This window comes from Chroicocephalus ridibundus, chromosome 3, assembly GCF_963924245.1.
Source record: "Chroicocephalus ridibundus chromosome 3, bChrRid1.1, whole genome shotgun sequence".
NCBI lineage: Eukaryota > Metazoa > Chordata > Aves > Charadriiformes > Laridae > Chroicocephalus > Chroicocephalus ridibundus.
In genome coordinates, this window is record NC_086286.1 from 60456503 (window position 1) to 60476702 (window position 20200).

Below are 20200 nucleotides of genomic sequence, written 5' to 3' on the forward strand. Positions count from 1 at the left end.
GATTTTATTCTCTTTATTGTGCTATTTCACATTCTTAGTCTTGATAGAAAAAGCGATCTTAAGCATTGGCTAAAATCTTGATCGCATGTCTCTGTAGATTATTTTTTTTAAGATAATAAAGGTGATAGTCGAGGTCTCATCTGTTAAGCTTGAAGCAAATAAAAAAAGCTTGAAACAAAATTGCTCATTTTCCTACATTATTTGCTTGAGACAGTAAAGAGAGAAATGATGAAAATGACTCAGTGTATTGTGCTCACTTTTGTTGTGCTCTGATTGTCTTAGTCTGGGAGAAAGAACTCTGGTTCTGCAGCCTTACCGTTACAAGTTGGAGACTTGCTACGTATGGCCACGAGAGGGAAAGTAACATAATGCGAAAGAATGATCCAAACTGCTGGTCAAGGTCTGCTGCTCCTTGCTGTCAGCTTGTGTGTCAGAAGAAACATAAGCCAGCTGGTAAACACTTTTTTCTTTCTTTTCTTTTAATTAAAAGGTATTCTCAGTTCATCATTTCTACTGTTCTTACTTCAAGCTTTTTGACCCTAGGTTTGCTTTTTGCTATACAAACAGCACCACACCAAATAAGCAGTGTTTTGCTCCTTATAATGTCTGAAATTTATCAACGAATCCTCCTTGAATTTCCCTTGAAATAAATATTTTTGAAAGTTTTACTTTTTAGAAATGGGATTTAAGTCTTCAAGAAGATTTCAGTACATATATCTTTTATATATATGTACTGAAAAACTATTTACAATTTCATTTGAGCTTCCCTCAAGCAAAAAATGGATATGCTTGTAGCTAGAATTGGTGAGAAAATATTTGTCTTTTACAGTATTTGCAAGCTGAGTTCATAAGGATGTTCCATCCTTGTAATTCTGCTGTTATATTAAAATGAGACAAGCATGCTATAAGTGCTTCTTCGAAACCACTGTCTGACCTTTATTTTAAAAGAACTGTCTTGTTAGGGGCAGAACTAAATGGTGACTCCGCAGCTACAGGAAACAATGATCACACTACCTTGTAATTGTACTCTATAATCAGAAACAGTACGGCACAAAGTTCAAACTTCAAGATTAGAACCCCATACAGAATGAGAAAGCGTTAGGAAATGCTTCCTGTCTGAGCTTATTTTAGTGATGTTGGAAATGCCACAGTAGGTGTGACTTGTATCACCAGCACAGTTGCACCAGGTTATCCAAACCTCCTACAAGCAAGTCTGAGAAATGTTACTTGAAAGTAATTTCTAAGTCTCTCTCTTCTGCTTTCATGATAAAAGCAGATCCCTTTGAAATCAACAGACTTACAGAGTGTGCATCTGAGAGCAGAAGCTGGCCTGTAAATTAAGGCTTCAATTGCCTTTGAATGTGTTTTTCCAATAAAGTAGTCTAGAGGTTATTTCTGGGGTGTTGTGATGTGACACCATCATGCTAGGACAAGCGCAAGATATTCAGAGTAAGTGAAGCCTGCCCAGGAGGAAATGGGTAGTAAACTGACTGGGTTCCTAATTATCAGACTATCATGAGCAACATATGGTTACAAACATAATGGTTCAGAATTTCACTTACAATCTCTGAAATTCACAAGTACTTGAATAAAAAGAGCTTCTCATGAGAACATACGTCTGTAACAAATTCAGGTAAAGTTCAATAGAAAATTTATTTCTATACTTTAAATCACAAATCAAGAGCTTCTAAAATTGTTATAGTAAAGGAGGAGTGGTAACTGAAAATGCAAATGAAAGAAGAAAATGAGGTAGAGTTAGTCAAGAAGGACAGAGGAATGTGCTAAAGTTCAGTCAAAAATGTAAGCAGCTCTCCGAAAACACACTGAATAATTAAGTAGAGAGTGGCAGTGCACAGGCAGAATGACATGTAGCTGTGCATTCAAAAGAAATGTGGAAAGAGTTATTGTGAAGAAAACTCAGTGACATCCTCTTACCCGAAGCTACAAGTGGCTAATAATAGATCTACCTTCCTCTGTTCTCCTTGCCTACTGGAACACCAACACTCCCTCCTGACACTTGCATGTGGTTTCCCCTGCTGAGAGGAAACTACAGGGAATTGTCGACTTGGATGTAGGACTTCTTAAGGGCATTTGCCAGTGTGACACTCATTTGGTCTACTGAGTCTATGTTTGGACTTGTCAGAATTAGGAAAAAGGAAGGCATGCCTATTTTAACCGTCTCTTATGGAAAAAAAAAACCCTCACTAAATAGCAGATTAAAGATCTATTCAGTCTTGCGTTCTTCTCAGAATCGCAAAGCTAGGTGTTTGCATCCACCCAGGAAGAGTGCCCCAGCATTGCAAATCCCACGTATAATTCATTGACATGTTGGAAAGCAAGTGGGAACTTATTTGCAAAATTGAAAAGTTTCTGGTATGAGTTTTGGCAGTTGTGCAGAGCATTGGAACTGCGGAAAGCTTGTGTTGCACAGCAAGCTGACGCTCATTCTGCTCCACAACGCAATGAGAAATCTCCAAGCTTCGGTACGTTATGAGTAATAGTGCAAGTCATTCAATTAGACAGTCTCGTGGGGCAAGGTGGCCTTGCCCCAGAATGAGCCAGTGTTTCTGCACTAATACTGTTTTGATATTACTTCATTTGTTTGCTTGCTTAATTTAAAACATTTAATTATAATCAGAGATGTATTGCTGTATTCATTCTGTAGCCTATTTCTTATTATTGGATGATGGCTAGCTTTATGAGATCAGGGATGTACTGTGCTCCTGTGCTTTTTTTCTACTGTTGGAATTAAATAGGGTTGTTAAAAGGCTTTGTTACCTAAACTCTTTAAGTGGTAAACATATTTGTTTAAATGTTTACTACAGGCCTAGAGCAAACAGGCTAAATATGGGGGGAGGTGAACCACTTAGGTTCAAATTCAGGCCCTGTGCTTTTGAGGTCAAGGCTTTGTGCGTCTATCTCTCAGTGTAAATCCTATCCCTCCTTCTCTGGTTTCTCCTTTATTCACTCTTCCCCTTCCTTCACTGGAATAACTTATGCTTCTGGAATAAATATTCTGGAAAAGCAACTGCATGGGAGTTTTGTGGTCACTTTGAGGCCAATTTTAAAATAGTTTCTGCAAAGCTGTTTTTTTTTTTCTTTTTCAGTCTGGTATTCTATCCACTTTAATAAGGAAACCTAGACTTGCTTCAGTTTCACCTTAAAGGAAAGCCACCAGATCCTGGAGGACTTTTTGTAACTACATTATTTCAGTAAGTTTTCTAAAGGTGTACAAAGCCAATAGTCTTACCAGTTACTCTTGTAATACAATGAATCTCGTGTAAAGCCTCCACAATTACTTGAACAGAGTTGTCTCTTCACATTTTATTTTCTCTTAATTCCCACAGGAAACGAAAGAACAAAAGAGGAACAGAGGCCTTGTCCCCCCAGTAAGCATAGTGTTCTTCTCTCAAATCATCTGTGAAGGGGTGCTGGTTCTGGCGGAAGACTGCCAGAAGGTTGCACTGAGCTATGCAGTTCATGCAGTTAACAGTGTTACTTGGCTTGGAAGGGACCTCGGGATCTCTCTAGTCCAACCTTTGGCTCAAAGCAGGGTCAGCTATGGGCGCTGAGAAGGTCTTTATCCCATGGGACCTTGGAAAGAGACGGAGACTGCACAGCTTCTCTGGGGAACCTGCTCCACTGCTTGGCCATTCTCACGATGGAAAAGGTTTTCCTTTGGTTGTGTCAGAACCTCCCCTGTTTTAATTTAAGACTACTGCTTCTTGACCTCCTGCTGTGTACCTCTGTTAAAAAGTCTTATTCAATTGTTCCAGAATCATAAAAAATGTTAAGGAGTCTTATTCAGCCATTTAACTTTGCAGGTACTGGCTGCTACTGAGTACCCTCCCTACCCCATGGCCATCATTTTTCCAGTCTGAACAGACCCAGCCCTCTCCTAACAGGGCACTTGTTCTAGGCTCCTGACCCTCTTGGTGGCCCGACACTGCAACAACAGTGATTGCTAGAGATGGGGCTTTTTCTCTAAGTAAGCCTGTTGTGCGGATAAACCTTCCAATTCTGTTTATAAAAGGACTTAATAATCTTTCTTGTGTTGCTGTAAGAAGAGAACTGTAGGATTTCAGGTCTGCCTCAAATGCTGGGTTTATCTTAATTTCTAAATTACCTTGTTCGTTGAGTAAAGCCCTCTTCAATCTGGAATTCCCAGACTCCGGCCCATAGTGTGGGTGTTCTGTGAGGAGTCCTTGGGGTGCTTGTGAGGGCAGGAGGATACAGTCTTTCCAGAGGGTGGCCAAGAGTCTTGGCTGGAAAGCAACAACATGCAATTCCGATTGGAGCCTGATTCACTCTGTCATAGCTCTGCCGTGCCAGTAGAGTTGAAACAACATAACCGAGCTCTGGAAAAGCAGCAGCTAAAGATGAACCTTAAAGTTTCATCCATCCTCAACGCTTCCGAGCTCCTTGGGGCTCTCCCTGATGCAGGTGAGTCACCCGGCAGCCTTTGTGTCTGAGGGAACAAAAAAAAAAATCCATGCCCTGGAAGCGAGTCCTCCTGTTGTATACAGCTGGAGCTGCGGGGGTTTCTGGGCCAAGTGAGGTGTTCCCGCTCTGGGGAGAGGCATCATGGCGGCAGGGGCTGCAAACAGCACGGCTGTTCATGGGGAAGCACACCCTGTCAGGAATTTACCCCGGGAACGTGCCCTGGGTAAGGAAACACCAATGACCTACTGCCAGGTGCTGGACGTGGTGAATTCTTGCTGTCAGACTGTCAAGTTATAATGTAGTTATTATATACAATGCCAAGTTATTCATACAGTAAGTGCACTGGGACTTGAGATTGATTTGCGCTACCATTTTGTTGTTTTTCTCCGTTCCTCTTGATAAATAATACTCTTTGCTAATTGCTTGTGATTTTTTTTTTTTCTTATTAGAATTTTTTTGCCCTTCTTATGTCCCGCTGACTCTTTTTTCCTGTTGTTTTTCTTCAAGCCTGCACTCCGGTCCCGGTTTCCTCGGCGGGCCCTGCTGCCGCCAGGCGAGGCCCTGAGGGGCGAGCCGTCAGGAGGCGAGCGGTCGCCGTCCCCCGCCGGAGACCCGGCCCTGGGCTTGCCAGCGGCGAAACCGGCATCCCGGGAACTCCCGCCTTTCCCGCCGGCGGCGAAACACGGCTTCGTTTAACAACTCGTCCTCTTAACCCTTCACTTCACGCCTGCCGGCAGGGCCGGCCCGGTGAAGAAGGCGGGCAGAAGAGGAGGCGGGCCGCCATCCCGTCAGCGCCGCTGTGGCGCGGCCCGGCGGGCGGAGGGGCGGGGTCCGCCCGGCAGGCGGCGCTGTAGCCGCCCCGCGCCGCTCTCGGCTCCTCTCGGAGCTGCGCTGCGCGGAGCCCCCGTGTGTGTCCGCCATATTGGCGCCCGCGCCGCAGCGCCTTGTTCCTCCATCTCCTGCCGGCGCGGCCGAGCGGAGCCCAGCCGGGGGAGGGGACGCCGGCGCCGCCGGGCGGGAAACGGGGCAAGGAGGCCGCGCGTTGCCGAGAGGTAGACGGAAACGAGTGGGGGCCCGCGTCCCTCCGCGCCCGCCCCCTGCGCCACCCGCCATGGCGAGGAGGCCCGGCGGCCCCTGAGCGAAGAGCACACGCACACACAGACCGAGGCTAGCCCCCTCCCGGCCCGGCCGCCATCAGCGGAGAGAAGCCGCCCGGCTCCCGCCTCCGCCGCGACATGGAGGCCGTGAAAGCCTTTAACAGCGAGGTGTGTAATCCCCCTCCCCGCTCCTTCCCCCTCAGGGTCGGGGAGCGGGCGGGGCCCCGGGGCCCGGCGCCTTTCCCTGCCCCCTCCCGCTGCGCGGAGGGGGCGGGAACCGGGGGGCCTCGGCGGGTCGCGGGGGGCCGGGGGTGGGGGAACCATTCCATGGGCTCCCCCCGACCATGTCGGGCGGGAGCGGGCCCTTGTCGCTGGGAAGCGGGAGGGAGGAGGGGGTAATGGAGACACACACACCCCAACACCCCCCCCCCCCCCCCCCCCCCCCCCGCTGGTCCTTCCGGTGTGAGGCTGGGGGAGACTGAACGGGGGAAGAATAGATGTGGTGGCGGGCTGAGGGGAGAGGAGGGAGCGGGAGGAGGCCGAGGAGGAGGAGGCCTCTTCCCTGCGCCTGGCGTGCGGTGGGGCGGGTGATGCCCGGCCAACTTCCCGCGGCGGCCGGGGGGTTCCTGGGTGGCCAGGCGCGGGGTCCGGGCTTTTCCCCGGCTTTTTGCCGCCCTCTTCCTCCTCCCTCCTCAAACGTGTGCCCGCACCCCGCCAGCCCGCACTTTAACACCTCGTGGAGCTGTGTTTTAAATCTGGGGATGGGAATACAAAGGCCTAGAGGCACGTCTCCGTGTTTGAGAATAGTATATTCGCTGTGGTCAGGATGGAAACAAGACATTCCCTACGTGCTGCACCAAAGCGCTGGGCTGAGGGTGGGCTACGGAACCCGCAAACACACACAGGCTCGGGTGTTGATACGGCACCTGGCTTCTCTCTTGTGCCGGTAGTTAATGTTTATTTTATTCGCAAGATAGTTCTTGTGGCAACTCTGCTTTGTTCCTCTTCATTGCGAGAGTTTGTATCGTTTATATTTTGAAGTTAATGTAAGAGAAAGGGAAATAAATACGTATTTTCTTTATAGGAAGTCATACATCTTAAAAAATAGATTTTTTTTTACTTATATTGACCATAGAAACTACGAGCTCTGGTTACAGTGTCTACTTCTACAGAGTGCGCTCATATTGTAGCTCCGGGTTGCCCTCTTGCTACCCCCAGTGGGGGTGTAGTACGGTTTTAATGATTTTAAGTAATACAGTCCTCGTTTGGGGTTTTAAAACGTTAATTTGATTTCTAGTGGAGCAGTGTGCCAACCATATTGTTTCTACAAGCCACAATAAGATAGGTTTTTAAAATGGGCAGGTACTTTCTAATACCTCAGGAGCAGTAGGATAGCCATAACTGATGTGCAGTTCTAGGTGTTGTACTTTATGCAGTTGAGTAGAAGAAATCACATTGTGGCCACTAGAAGAAAACTGAATAAAAACTATTTTTTTTTCCTATTTTATTATTTCATTGGATTATGTGCCATATTGTTAAGTAGGGAAAAGGAAGAGTCTAATGACAAGAACAGAAGTAGATTAGAACCTTTTTCTCATACATACCTACCAGCGTGAGCAAAAGTCTTCACGTTCATATTGGGAAACAACTTCTGACTGACTTGCTGAGCAATCAGGTATAAGTACCATGAAAATTATTAACTCTGAAGATTTAAGGTGAGAACTATACTGAAGAGAAGAGCTTTAGAATATGCCTTAAATATTCTAAATGCTTGAAAACCAGTAAACTTTGTGTTGTTGGAAAAGAAAATGCAGAAGACCAGGCAATGACGTTTTAACCAACTTATCTCCTATGGTATAAATAGGCAGCATCTATGAATAGACTTGTTTTTATGACTTCTCTTTCAGTTTTACTTTAACATTTATCTCTGTATTTGGGTGCTGGGCTTCACTGATATGAAAGTTTTAAAGATGCTATGACTAAACCCCTAGTCCTGGAAGTAAATGGTGCAAGACTTACTATGTTTGGGGAATCCAGAGTGTCATTGCTAGCCACTCTAACTAACACCTGTGTACGCAGTGCAGAACTTGACTTCAACTTCACTTTCCATCATTGTCTCTGGTCTAACTGACCTGTAAACATTTTGCATTTTAGAACTGTGAAATGATACATAAATATTTAAAGTAGCTGAAGTGTGTGAGCCTGTAGATTGCAGTTTGTGCTGTACCTAAATGCTTTTTATTAACTTACAAAATATTTGTACTTCACTTCTAAAAATCCTTTTCCTTGTTTATATTATGTTTTAAGGTCATGTTATACTCCAGAAATGATGTCAGAGTTCTGTTCTAGAGGTTTTTGGCTTAAAATTGATGTAAATTAAATTTAGCAGAAGATGGGATAGACTAAATTGTATGAAAACTTTTACCACACACACTTTCTCTTACACAGTTTGCATTCAGTTAGTAATTTTACAACAATTTATGTAACTTACTGGTGAAATCCAGGTGATGCTTTAGAAAGAACATTCCAAATACATTTAAGCACTTAAGGTTGGATACTTCTGTGGTTGGTTTTTTTGTTTGTTTGTTTTTAAAGGAAGGAGTTGTGTTTAGTTTCTGCAGTGAAGCTAAAATAAAGGTAGCTGCCCATCTAGGTGGTATAGCTTACTCCAAACATGTGTGGACTGAGCAATATCTCGTATTATAGCTATCTTATATGACAGTTAGAATTGATTAACATAGGCCTATTATTAATTTAATTAGAAAGAAGTATATCAAGTTTATTTGAACTCTGACTACTGGAAATCATGCTGGCTGTTGCAGAAAGCTGTTCAGTGTCTAGCGATGATATGTGGCATTGTCAATGCTGTACCTAATCACATATATAAAATTAACCCTAACATTTAAACTCTCGAGAAAGTTACATTTAAAGATGAGAAATAATCCCACTTCTAAATAGAACATTCTCAGTATTGTTTTCATGTAATGATTGGTGTTTTACTATTTGATTAAAACTGCTTGGCAACTGAAAAATAGAATATTATACCACTGACTTAGTATACCATTGAGGTAATTGGCAATGTTTTATACCACACGGTTATCATTTGCTGCAGTTGACATCATAAAGGCTGACCATTGCAGAATCATTTTCCTCCAGGTCTCAGTTCAGGCCCTGAAATTTTCCCAAAAAGCACAACATCAAAGTCAATAACAGGTCTTGACAGAAGAAAATGACTGAAATGTTTCAAGTTCTTCTATACATAAAGAAATAAAATGTATTTTGTTAAAAAGTAATTAAAATGGACTAGAGGCAAGCATGCATACCGTCACACTCAGATGGTAATATTTTAATTGCAGACTTATATAAATAAAACTCAGTATTTGTTACATAGTCAGTTCAGTGTTAAAGTCTTGCTATCAGCTTCAAATGTAGCCATTCTCACATTGGATTCGGGTACTGTACCTGAAGTTGGTTTTGGGTGCTGTACTCCACAGAGTTTTCTTGCAATACATGTCCTTTTTGCAGTGGCAAGCTTTGTATTTCCAAATTATTTTTCTCTTTGTGATGTGAAGAAGAACGTTTGCGGACAAGTATGAAAGGAGACCAGTGGATGCTTTAATTCTAAACCACATTTAATTCTTTTTTAATTTCTATATGAATTCATAGAATAAACAAAAATAATTTTATAGGCACAAAAATAGGACTGGAATTTATTTTAGGGGAAATGGAGATCACAAATTAGTTTTAAGTACAACACAAGCTGAATGTTTGAGGTAATACTTGCTTTAGCCATGTTAACTGGATCTTTAAGTACTGAGTAACAGGAATCTCAAAAGGACATTTATTTAAGTTTAAAGGGCAAATTCAGCTTAGATGCTTATTTCTTTTAAAGCTGCAATAGTAGTTCTCTGATCTAGTTCAATTAAACGTATCATTTCTGTTCATTTAAAGTTTCTCAATATCTTTAGTCACATACAGGCACACAGCTCTTCACGTAAGAGCTTCGTTAACTTTTGCTGTCCGTGATGCTGTCCTTAGTGTTTTGGGTTTTTTTTTCCACGCTCTTTATTTAAAAACAAAACAAAAATATCTCATGCATAAGCTATGCACACTTCGGTCAAATCATTGAAAATTACTTGTGCTTTATAAGTTGCTGAGACTGGCACCTGCAGTTTTGAACTACAGCCATTTAAAAGGTTAGCAGTGGTAAAACCTACTTAGGGCAGTTTGATAGCTTAAAAAAATACGAAAGCATACCTAGTTGTAGAAGGTACATTGTTGAATCCAGTGAACAATAGTTGTTGGGATCCAGTGCTATAAATTTGAGCTGAAATGTAGCGGAAAAAATAGAACTTTTTTATTAGTTAGGCAACAGAATATATTATGATATTGGAGAGGCAATTGTGAAAAGGGCAATTGTGTATTTGAAAAAAGAATAAGGCAGAGCTTCTCCCTTGAAGCCCAGGAACGAGAGAGTCATGTGTCTTCTGATTCCTTTCAGAAATGCTGTGTTCATTTGAGCATGGTTTGTAATAAAAAGTTTAATTCTTCTTTGTACAACTGGGTGCTGATCTTTTCATATACAAGGGAATTGAATGGAAAACTAAGTGTCATCATGGAGACATGGGATACGCTCTGTCTTAAATTGTTTCAAGATGAGGATGCACATAAAGCGCTCTAAGATTAAGGTAGTGATAACAGCTTGCTTAGAGTGATGTGGGTTCCTATGTTTTTTCTCATGTTAATGTAAATGCCTTCTAAGGTGTGAGAGTCACAATTAAAACTTCCACTGCATTGCTAGGCTGGCGTTCAGCTGTTACTAACAATGAAAATAGTTGTCCTCTCATAGCTCATCATAAAGCAGTGAGCTTTTGGTCCGCAGAATGGTTGTGAGCGCCATGTAAGACGGTAAGAAGCGATACAGAAAGTGATAATTGCTACTCTTGGGTTAACTGCCTCCTCTCTAATTTGTCAGTGGTAGGGACATAACAGTCACTGGTCACTTGCTGGCAGTGCTGTCGTCTGTATACTCTATTTGCACTTCATTGTCTGTTGGTGACCTTTATCATGATGTTTCACTAGGAGTTATGTTTTCTGTGGCAGTGGGGAACAGTTCCGTAGACTACAATTTCAGAAATGTGAGCCTTGGAAATAACCCATGTTTTAATTACTGAGCATTGTAGTATAGGTGCACAAAAGTATACAAGTGTAAATCAAATAGTCTGTTTTAGCCTACTTTATTTAAATGGCATATTCTAAGTCACTGAGGCAGCTTTTTCAGGAAAGAATGCTAGTCGATGCTAAAAAAAGCTAAATGGTATGCCTCATGAAGATGTTAAATAGCGATTGTTGCTGAATAGCTGGGGAGGGTGAAAAAAATGATGCTCTCTGAAATGGGGAGCCAGGGCTTTGATTAGTGCAAGTAGTGATACTAGCAGTTACGTACGAGGAATGGTGAAAGGGCATGTAAGCTGCTCCCTGGAAAGATATTTTTCTTGCTTCTGCACATTTCATCTTGTCTGAAACACCTGAAACATATGCAGAACTTTTTTCCTAGCTGCTGAGAACATGAGAAAACTTGTGTCTGTTTTTTCTTCTCCCTTGCTAATACTTTACCAGTCATAAAAAAAGTGCAACCTTCTTTCATATCCTCTGCTGTTTGGAAGGATTCTGCAACTGTGATACATTTAAAGTTTTCTTCATTTTTGTTTATCTGATACTGCATTTATGGTCTGATATTTGTAAATTTTGTTATAGCAAATGGGGATGAAAGCTTTTGGTTTACCTCCATTCTTATTTTTCAGAAGAAAAAGTTAACTCACTGATATTTGTGTGTATGTGGACGCACATACATCTGAAAAGTTGACTCTATTTTTCATTCTCAACCTCTGAGGTGGATGTGAAAAAGGTCTTCAGTTTTATTTTACTTTATAATCTAATAATGCTCCTCAGAGAATAAAACACTGTACAAATTCCCTTAAGATACAGCAAAATATGTAAGAATTTGTTAATTTCCCTTTTGCTGTCAGGAACATTAAGGGCAGTATCAGTGAAATGTAAATATTTCACTTTGTTGCATCCCAGCAAGAGTTGAACTTTGCTGGCTCTCAGCTGTTTGCTTTTTGTTAAAAGGGCATAGGGAAAGAAAGCCCTTTTCTCTTCAAGATACAGTAAATATTAAATTGATGTTCACCTGATTAAATGTCTCCATGTGTGCTAAATAAATATTTACAGTTTTAATATTACATTTTCAAAGACTGATCTGACCTTAGGCTTCTGCCAGCCGCAGAATCTTGACTTCCGGCCTTGTAAAGACCTGATCATGCAAGGCTGTGTTAAATGCCCAAAATGTTAGGGCTTTTTTTTGTACGTACCTTGCTCAAGGACCTCATTTCTTTCATGAAGTAGTATAGGACAGACATTGATTATTTTTCATACATACATTTCAAATTTTTTCTTAAACTGTGGTCTAGATTAGATCCCTGTGAGCCTGGGAGGGTGATGTAGAACTCTGGATTCTTGAGTTGTAACTGGATAGTTACAAGTATGAGTATCGATCCTGCTTGCTTCTCATTTAGAGCGCAGTGAACCATTTTGTAGTTTAAAACAAATGCGCTTCTGAACTCTCATGACTCCAGATGCTTTGATTTTCACCTATTTACTAAGACCCTGCCTGGGGCTACAGTCTTTAGGAAAGTACTTGAAATTATCTTAACAAGTCTTATTGGAGTTTGCCATCAGCAGTCTGTTTTCCTGTGGCAGTTGTAAAAGTGGAGTGTAGTAATCTAAATGGTTTTCTTACAGAAAAAAATCCATTCACGACAAAAGTTTGATAAAGCAGGTCTTAAAATATGGTCTAAACACTTGATTACTTTCATGAGGATTTTTTTCACTTAGGAAGAGGTCTGCTTTTTTTCTTGTCTGTAAAATTGGTCCATCATTCTACTTCCGGACAGCCACCAAGAAATTTATCCTGAGTGGCTTGTTCAGCCTTGGTTAGAGCCCATGTTCCTGGGCTCAGCAACCGCTGGTGTTACTCCATTGTGAGGCCTGGGATGATGGTGCAGAATTGTCTGTCCATGTGTGTATCCAGAGTTCAGCGAGCTTGGCTTTGAACTCAAAATTAGTCCTTGTTCCTGTATCAGAACTTTTAGTGAATTGCATGTGCATTTCTTCCAGTTCTTTGCTTCTTTGGAGATACTTTTCTGCAGTATTTCTCTGGGAGCACTGACAGCAGCAGCAACAATCAGCTAGGTAATTTTAGTAACCTTATTCAGCAGTTGCTTCCACACTATAGGGTATGTGTTCTTTAACAGAAAAATAAGATCTTCAGCAACTACTGAACTAGTTCTTGTCTTCACTTGTTCTTGCCAGGTGCACTGACCAAAAAGAGACATAAAAAGGAATTGTTAAAACTTGGAGAAAGTAAGAGGAAATGAGTTCATTGCTGCCATGACCCTCTGTCAGATTTATCCCCACCCTAAATGTCTATTTATTGTAATAGCCTGCTCTTTGTGCTGTTTGCTTTTCGTAAGTGAGCTACCATTTGTACAAAAATGGCAACTGTGGATATATAGAATTTATTATTTTCTCTCCACGTTTTTTCAAGAGTGTGCCTACAGAGCTTACCTGGTTTTACTGGGTATGGTTTTTGATTGTATGAGTGGGGTTTTTTTGCTGGCTTTGTTTTGTTTTTTTTTTTTTTTTTTTTTTTTTAAGTTCTAAATGAATAATATTGGATTGCTCTCTTTACTCCTAGGTTTGTGATTATACAGGCAGGTAGCAGATGATTATTTTTCTGATGCTTTGACATTCAGAAATATAATGCATGTGTTTAATATAATAAAATACATATGTGGAAGCTAAAGCTTGGCACCTTTGTTATTGTGTTTGCCGTTGATGGTTTTTGAGGGTTGGGAGGGAGTGCTCTGGTTCCCATTTACAATGAGGGCACAAAAGAAGATGTGTGAAAGTGGAGGGGCAGAGCTGAGCTCCAGGAGGCAGTCGTAGCAAGGACTGGTGGTTTGGGTGGATGGTGGCTGAGCAGTAAGAGAGTGTAGCATAGCAACAGCTGAGAGATTGAAGGCACCTGTTTTGGTAGCTTTGAGCTTGTTTATTGTGAAGTTGTGTCTATAACATTAGTTTTGAAAGATTAGAGTACATATTACTTTATAAACAGTGATGACAGCTGCACAAGGTGGTTTTTGCAAGGCAGTGAAAAGCTGTTTTACATGTTTGGATTGGAATTTATAATTGAAATAGTATGCATTTTTGTGAAAGATGTTTCAGAAGATCCATCTTCTTGTGTTGTTTGGCCTAGGGTTCAGTGTTTGCAAATACTCGTTCATTTGGAGTTGAGTGGTATGCGTTTCCTTGTTTGGTTTTTTTTTTTTTGTTTTCTCTTTTTAGTATTTATTAGCTACTTTCAAAAACTGAAGTAGAATTAATTACGTGTATACTTTGGTTTTCATCCTTATTATTCTATAGCTTGATTTTTCTTTAAAGAAGTACAAAATGCTGTAAATTGCTGCTCACTATAAAACTCTTGGTTTAAAAACATTGGCCTCATGGCGTGACTTTGTGGAGCTCTCTTGATGGACAATTTAGAAATTAGTATAATAGATAAAAATAAAATTCTGATATTTTGATATTGATGTGATTGCAGTTTTAGAAAGTTTTAGAAAAATAATCATAAACGACTTCGGATTTTCTAGAGGTTAAGTCCAAAGAGCTTAGAATGTATTAACCGGATTGTTGGAAGCCTATGGAAAGATCTGATCAGACTGAAGTTTTTCGGAATACCGAATCTCCTGTACATGTTAGCGTACAAAGCTGGTTCACTTGAAAAGGAAAAGGTTATTTTCTGAATCTGCTCTAAATTACAGTTTCGGGTAACATGTTGGTCTTCATAGCTTGGTTACCAGATATGCAATAGTCACCACTGTTTCTTAATTTTCAGAAAAGTGGAACACTTAACAGGAAAGCAGGAACATTAATGTAACAGCTATATTGGTTGGAGAAATCCAACCCACTGTAAACTGTGATTTTTGAAAAATTTAAATCATGAAGTTTCATTGTGAATGCAGGGGATTTTAAACCATATCTAAGGAGAAAACATTTTGAAATTGATACAACAGGGCAGCTTTTGTTGTGAGCCATAGGAAGAGTTGTCAGAGAAAATGTGTGTGTCTTTGATTTTTCATAACATTTAGGATCTTTCCCTATATTTCATATCTCAAAATTGTAGAGGTGTAACTGTATTTAGACTTCCCTAAGGCATTTCACTCCACACTGCGCCACAGCACCAAACCAGTGCGTTGCTAGAAGAACAAAGGGCACTTCTCCAGAGCAGGCAGCCCACAAGCTCATTGCTGGAAATCTACAGAGTGCCTGAAGCTGATTAGATGACCACCAGGAAAATCAGAATTAGCTATAAAATCATGATAAAACATTAATGATGGAAAATAGCCATATGTCAGGAATGATAAGTAAATTGCAGGAAGCTAAATACCCCCATTATATTCCTTGTTTTCTTATGTTATATCCTTTCAAAGATCATCTGGACTTTTTGATCAATATTTCCTTTCTGTTGTTGGGAGTTTGGGCATCGGTAAAGAGCTCAGTCTTGCCTAGCTATTTTATGTGGTCCATTTAGGTTTTTCTAAGCTTCTTGTTCTCATGCAGTAAACATCCTAAGTTACTATGAAGAGGAAAAGGGGAATCGTATTTTATGGCTTGTAAAGAGCTAGAAGCAAATGAAGTATGTTCTAGAGGCTATTCTGAACTAAGTAACTAAGTATCTGCTTCGTAGTTGCATGCAATTCAGGAGACGAGAGTTGAATGCAGGTGGTTTCTTTAAATTCCGCTTTTATGTTCGTAGCCTATTTGTACAAAGCAGGCTGAACCAACAGAACTTAGAAGCTTTCTTTGAAAGTAGTAATGAAGAGGGTTTAGAGGAGATTGTAAATAGGCTGTAGTATGCCCTTTAGCTCAAATATATGAAAACTAAAATGGAATTTTGTTGTTCCATCTCAAATTGTTCAGGTTCAGTAAATTTGAAAGTCATAATTTTGCTTCCTCAAAATAAAAGGGGTAAGAGAAGGACAGAGCAAAAGCAGTGATGGTAACACCTGACATCTTCATGCGCTGAAATGTGATGGGCTGGAGAGACTGCTGTTTTACCTTTGCATCTTATTGCACTTAATTGCTTATACACTCAGTTAGGATGAATATTCACGTGTCCGCTTTAAACGTAAACATATTTGAAGAGTGGTGTATAATACAACTGACGTGTAGGAGGGAAGCTTTTCGTGTGAGTTTTCTCCGTTGCTCTTAAATTTTTTATAAAGCAATTAAGTGCAACAGTAAAAGGAATACATACACTGGGATATCAAGCATATTGACTATTTTATGTTTGTTAATTCAAACCACATGCCACGCACTTTGTTTGAAAACAGTTGTATTAAGATAGTTGTTGTTGAGTTGCAGCCCTTTATTGTGCTGTGCTTTTTTAAATGTTGGATTTTGGCAACTTGTATTGTCTTTGTTGATTACTGGAAGAAAAGAACTTTTCATTTTTTTCCCTTGAAATTGAAATACCTTATGCAGAATGGAGCATCTGCCATTCTGCTCATCCTACATGCACATCTTTTTATATATTTTAAAATTTCTGTGCAGTGAAAAGAGCAACAAGGTGCTGATTGGGTTTAAATAACAGTTCTCACTGTAGGTCCGAGTGAGCATCAAGGAAGAATCGTATTCGCTGAGTGATGGACTCATGTAATTTAAGTAACTTTTCCTGGAGATTAAATTTCAGGAGAATGTGTAAAATGCAACATAATAGAAATTTGTTGATTCTGTCCCTCTTTTGAAGCAATAACTGACAATACTTTTTTCTTGTTCTTTGCAGTGTGGTGATATAAATATTTGGTAAGCAATTCAGTGACTATTTCTGTATATGAAATTGAATTTTATTTATTTTAATGCTATTGAAATGTGAAATAAATTAAACTAATTTGTTATGGTAATATGTATTATTAATAATAATGTAATAATAATAATGTAATAATAATAATAATAATAATAGCATGTCCAGAGGAGAGCTACCAGGCTGGTGAGGGGTCTGGAGACCAGGTCGTATGAGGAGAGGCTGAGGGAGCTGGGCATGTTTAGCTTGGAGAAGAGGAGGCTGAGGGGAGACCTCATTGCCCTCTACAACTACCTGAAAGGAGGTTGTAGGGAGGTGGGTGTTGGTCTCTTCTCCCAAGTAAATAATGACAGGACCAGAGGAAATGGTCTGAATTTGCAGCAGGGGAGGTTTAGATTAGATATTAGGAGGAATTACTTTACTGAAAGAGTGTTCAGGCACTGGAACAGCCTGCCCAGGGAGGCGGTTGAGTCACCATCCCTAGAGGTGTTTAAGAAACGTCTAGATGTGGCACTTCAAGGCATGCTCTAGTGGCAGAGATTGTAGGTTCTTTGGTTGGACTCGATGATCTTAAGGGTCCTTTCCAACCATGAAGATTCTGTGATTCTGTATTAAGCTTCACTTCTAAGTATTTATTTTGTCTTTTGCACATCGAAACAGACATTTATTATTATATATGATATCTGGTTAGTGTTGTGTCCTGGTAGCAGCCAGAGAGAACTGTAAAAATATTTCAGTAGAGATACTCTGAGAAGTATACTCTAAGATACTCCTGGCACCGCTTCTGGTCATAATCTCAGAGATTAGTCTGAGTCCTAGAGTACCAGTATCAAAATGTTTATTCCCTTAATTGCTGTAACAGCATAACAGATATTCATCTACATGAATATCTTCCTTTGGATCCCATGGGACCAGAGGTCTTCATAGCTTTCAATCTGTCTTCTAGTGGCAAAATCAGTCTTTTATGAAAAATTATTTCCTCACCATTCTTTTCTTGCCTTTGTAAGATGTCTCCAGAGATACGAAAAGGGATATATTGCTCATGAAGCTGTATTTCAAAGAAGTTAGTACTCTGTTCTAATTTTTATTTAAAATTTTGGTAGGGAAACAGCTGTCTGGGTTTCTTGCCTCTTGAATAAGAGTGGTGAAAGATCTTAGAATTAAATGCCAGGCTTTGTAGAAGTGCGGTATGCCATTGCTTTCCATGGAGATGCAGTAATTTGCTCTGGAAGTGACTGACCATCCACAGAGCATGTAGTTCATTTGCATGCTTCCTGGTCTTCACTTGAGAAACTTCAGACTGTAGCTTAGAAATGTGTAGTATAGTGCCTTGTAAATTACAGCTATTTGCAATAGACTTCACTTTTACAGATATTTACAATAGAATTAACTTTTAAAGCACTTCCTGAATTACAGTTGTAATGATAACAACATTGCTTGCATTACTGAACAATGAAAATTTGAAATATGCTGATGAATTCCTAGACTTTCAGTAATCCCGCTTTTGAAGACAGCTTTTCTTAACAGAATTAAAGAAAAAATGCAGAGCAGAAATTCAGTGCTTTATCTATAGCATCAACATGATCTTTTGCCTTTCTCCCCCACTCCCAATGTATAATGTATATAGCTCATTAAATTTTAAACAAGCCCTTATTTTTTTTCCCCAAAGTTTGGAAATAGGACTGAGTTTATTTAAAATTACGTTGGGAAAGGGAGTATTATTAGTACTGTTAAGCCTAACTTCTATGTACACTGGAATATTGCCCTTTACCTAGTTTCTTAGCTCTCAATATCGTTGCTTTTTGCTATATAAATCATTACATTGTTTTATCAGGTAGAGGAAAATGCAAAATTGTGACTGTAATTGGCTTTATCTGCCAGCCTGGTCTTTTCTTGGATTTGATACTTAAATGACCATTTATGTAGTATAGATCTATGTAACTTCTTGCATTTGGAACCTGTTAATTCTGAAGGAAGTACATGAGGAAGTGACACTTTTTCCATTGTCCAACAAATGCATACAAAATCCATGTGAGGACAGTATCTCATCTATTTCCAAATAATACTGATTGATGGAGAGAGTGGTATGGAAGAAATGCTTGTTTTAGCATATGATACTAAAAACTGAGTCTTAAGGCTTTCTTTCTTTTTTTTTTTTTTTTTTTTTTTTTTAAACCAATGTAAGAACAGAAAAGATACCTCAATTGGAGATGATGAGAAGTAAGTAGGAGAATTCTAATTTGTTTGAAACAATACGCAGGTAAATATGATAGAATGAGGAAGACCTGTTGTCACTTTTATGAAAGAAAATAATGTGTCATGTATGTATGAGAGTTCTTTGAGAGAATTAGAAAGCACGTGGACAGGGAAGAAACAGGTGATGTTACCTGGATTTCCAAAATGTCATTAAGAAGATCCATCCACAGAAGTCTGAAAAGAAGTTGAATTGCTGTGGAGGGTTCATCCTTACATTGATGGGTGACTGCTAAAAGGGGAGATAGGGGAAAAGTTCATGTGTAGAAATAAATTGTCTTTTTTCATGATGGAATGTTATATGGGTTTGTGCTGGGAGTCCGTACATTTCAATATGTTCATAAATTCTGTGGAAAAGGGGTAGAATAATGAAGCAAAAAAGGTTGTTGACAGTATTAAGTTATTCAGGATGTTGTTACTGAAGGGCTAGCCATGAAGGATTGCAAAAGGACATTGCTGTACTGACTGGTAGATGGCACCCTGCAATTTCATCAAGTTAAATGTGGTAATGTAGGCTGCAGAGATTTTATGAAAAAGGCAACCCTTGCTTTAGGTACACAGTGATGGGCACTGAAATTATATCATTTGGTATTTAAAAAGACCTTGCAACTGAAATGAAAATGCTTGTTCAAAGTTCAGCAGTAGTCAAAATAGTAATCAGAATCTTTGAAATTATTAGGAAAGAAATAGAGAGTGATTATACTGCCAGTATCTCTTTATCTTGTGTCTTGTGCAGCCTAGTTTGCAACTCACAAGGCTACGTTGGTGGAACTGCATGTACAGAGAAGGGCAGAAAGAATAGTTGAAGGAATGGATCAGGTCTCTATGACGAATTACTAAATATTAATACTCTTTATGGGCTAGGACAGAGATGACTGGAAGATGATGAGATAGAGGCCTGTAGTACTGGAGATACAGATGAGATAAATCACTGTTTTTTCCAATGTAGAAGCTAGGTAAATCCAGTGTCACTAATGAGCACAGGTTCAAATCAATAAAAAGGAGTTTCTTAGCACAGAATTTGATTAAACTATACACCCTTGCCAAAAGATGTTGGCCATGCTAAAAATTGAGATGTGTTGAAAAATAAATTTGAGTTCCCTGTGCGGAGGGAATTCAGAGCTTTCACGAAGAAGACCAATTAGTGCTGGCTCAAGAATCACTGACCTGTGGGTTGCTGGTGGCTAAAATAATGTGCGCAGAAAGTATCACTAAAAGGCAACTGTATATCACCTTCCATAAACATCTATTGAATGCTGTTTCTGCTAGTTTTCTCTGAAATAGTGGTATGCATCAGTAAGTAACACATTTTCTACGATGCTGTAGTGCAAACAAAAGGAGGAGAGGAAAGGAGGGGAGGGGGGAAGAACAGAAAAAAAGAGGAGGTAAAAATAAATTACTACAAGAAGGTAGAAAGGCATTAAGAATAAAGACAATTTAAAAAGATGGAACCAGAGAGAGACAGAGAAAAGCAGTCTTG

At 40.0% G+C, this 20200-nt stretch overlaps 1 protein-coding gene across 6 annotated transcripts in view; it reads left to right on the forward strand.

Annotated features, from left to right (window-relative positions):
• The first annotated feature begins 5320 nt into the window (after positions 1-5320).
• Positions 5321-20200, forward strand: part of SCAF8 (SR-related CTD associated factor 8) — a 173427-nt gene continuing 158547 nt past the window's right edge. For all 6 annotated transcript variants that reach the window (XM_063329371.1, XM_063329373.1, XM_063329372.1 and 3 more), the window contains exon 1: positions 5321-5708. In XM_063329371.1, coding sequence (XP_063185441.1) covers positions 5679-5708 — 30 coding nt within the window. In that variant the 5' untranslated portion in view covers positions 5321-5678. The remainder of the gene's footprint in view (positions 5709-20200) is intronic.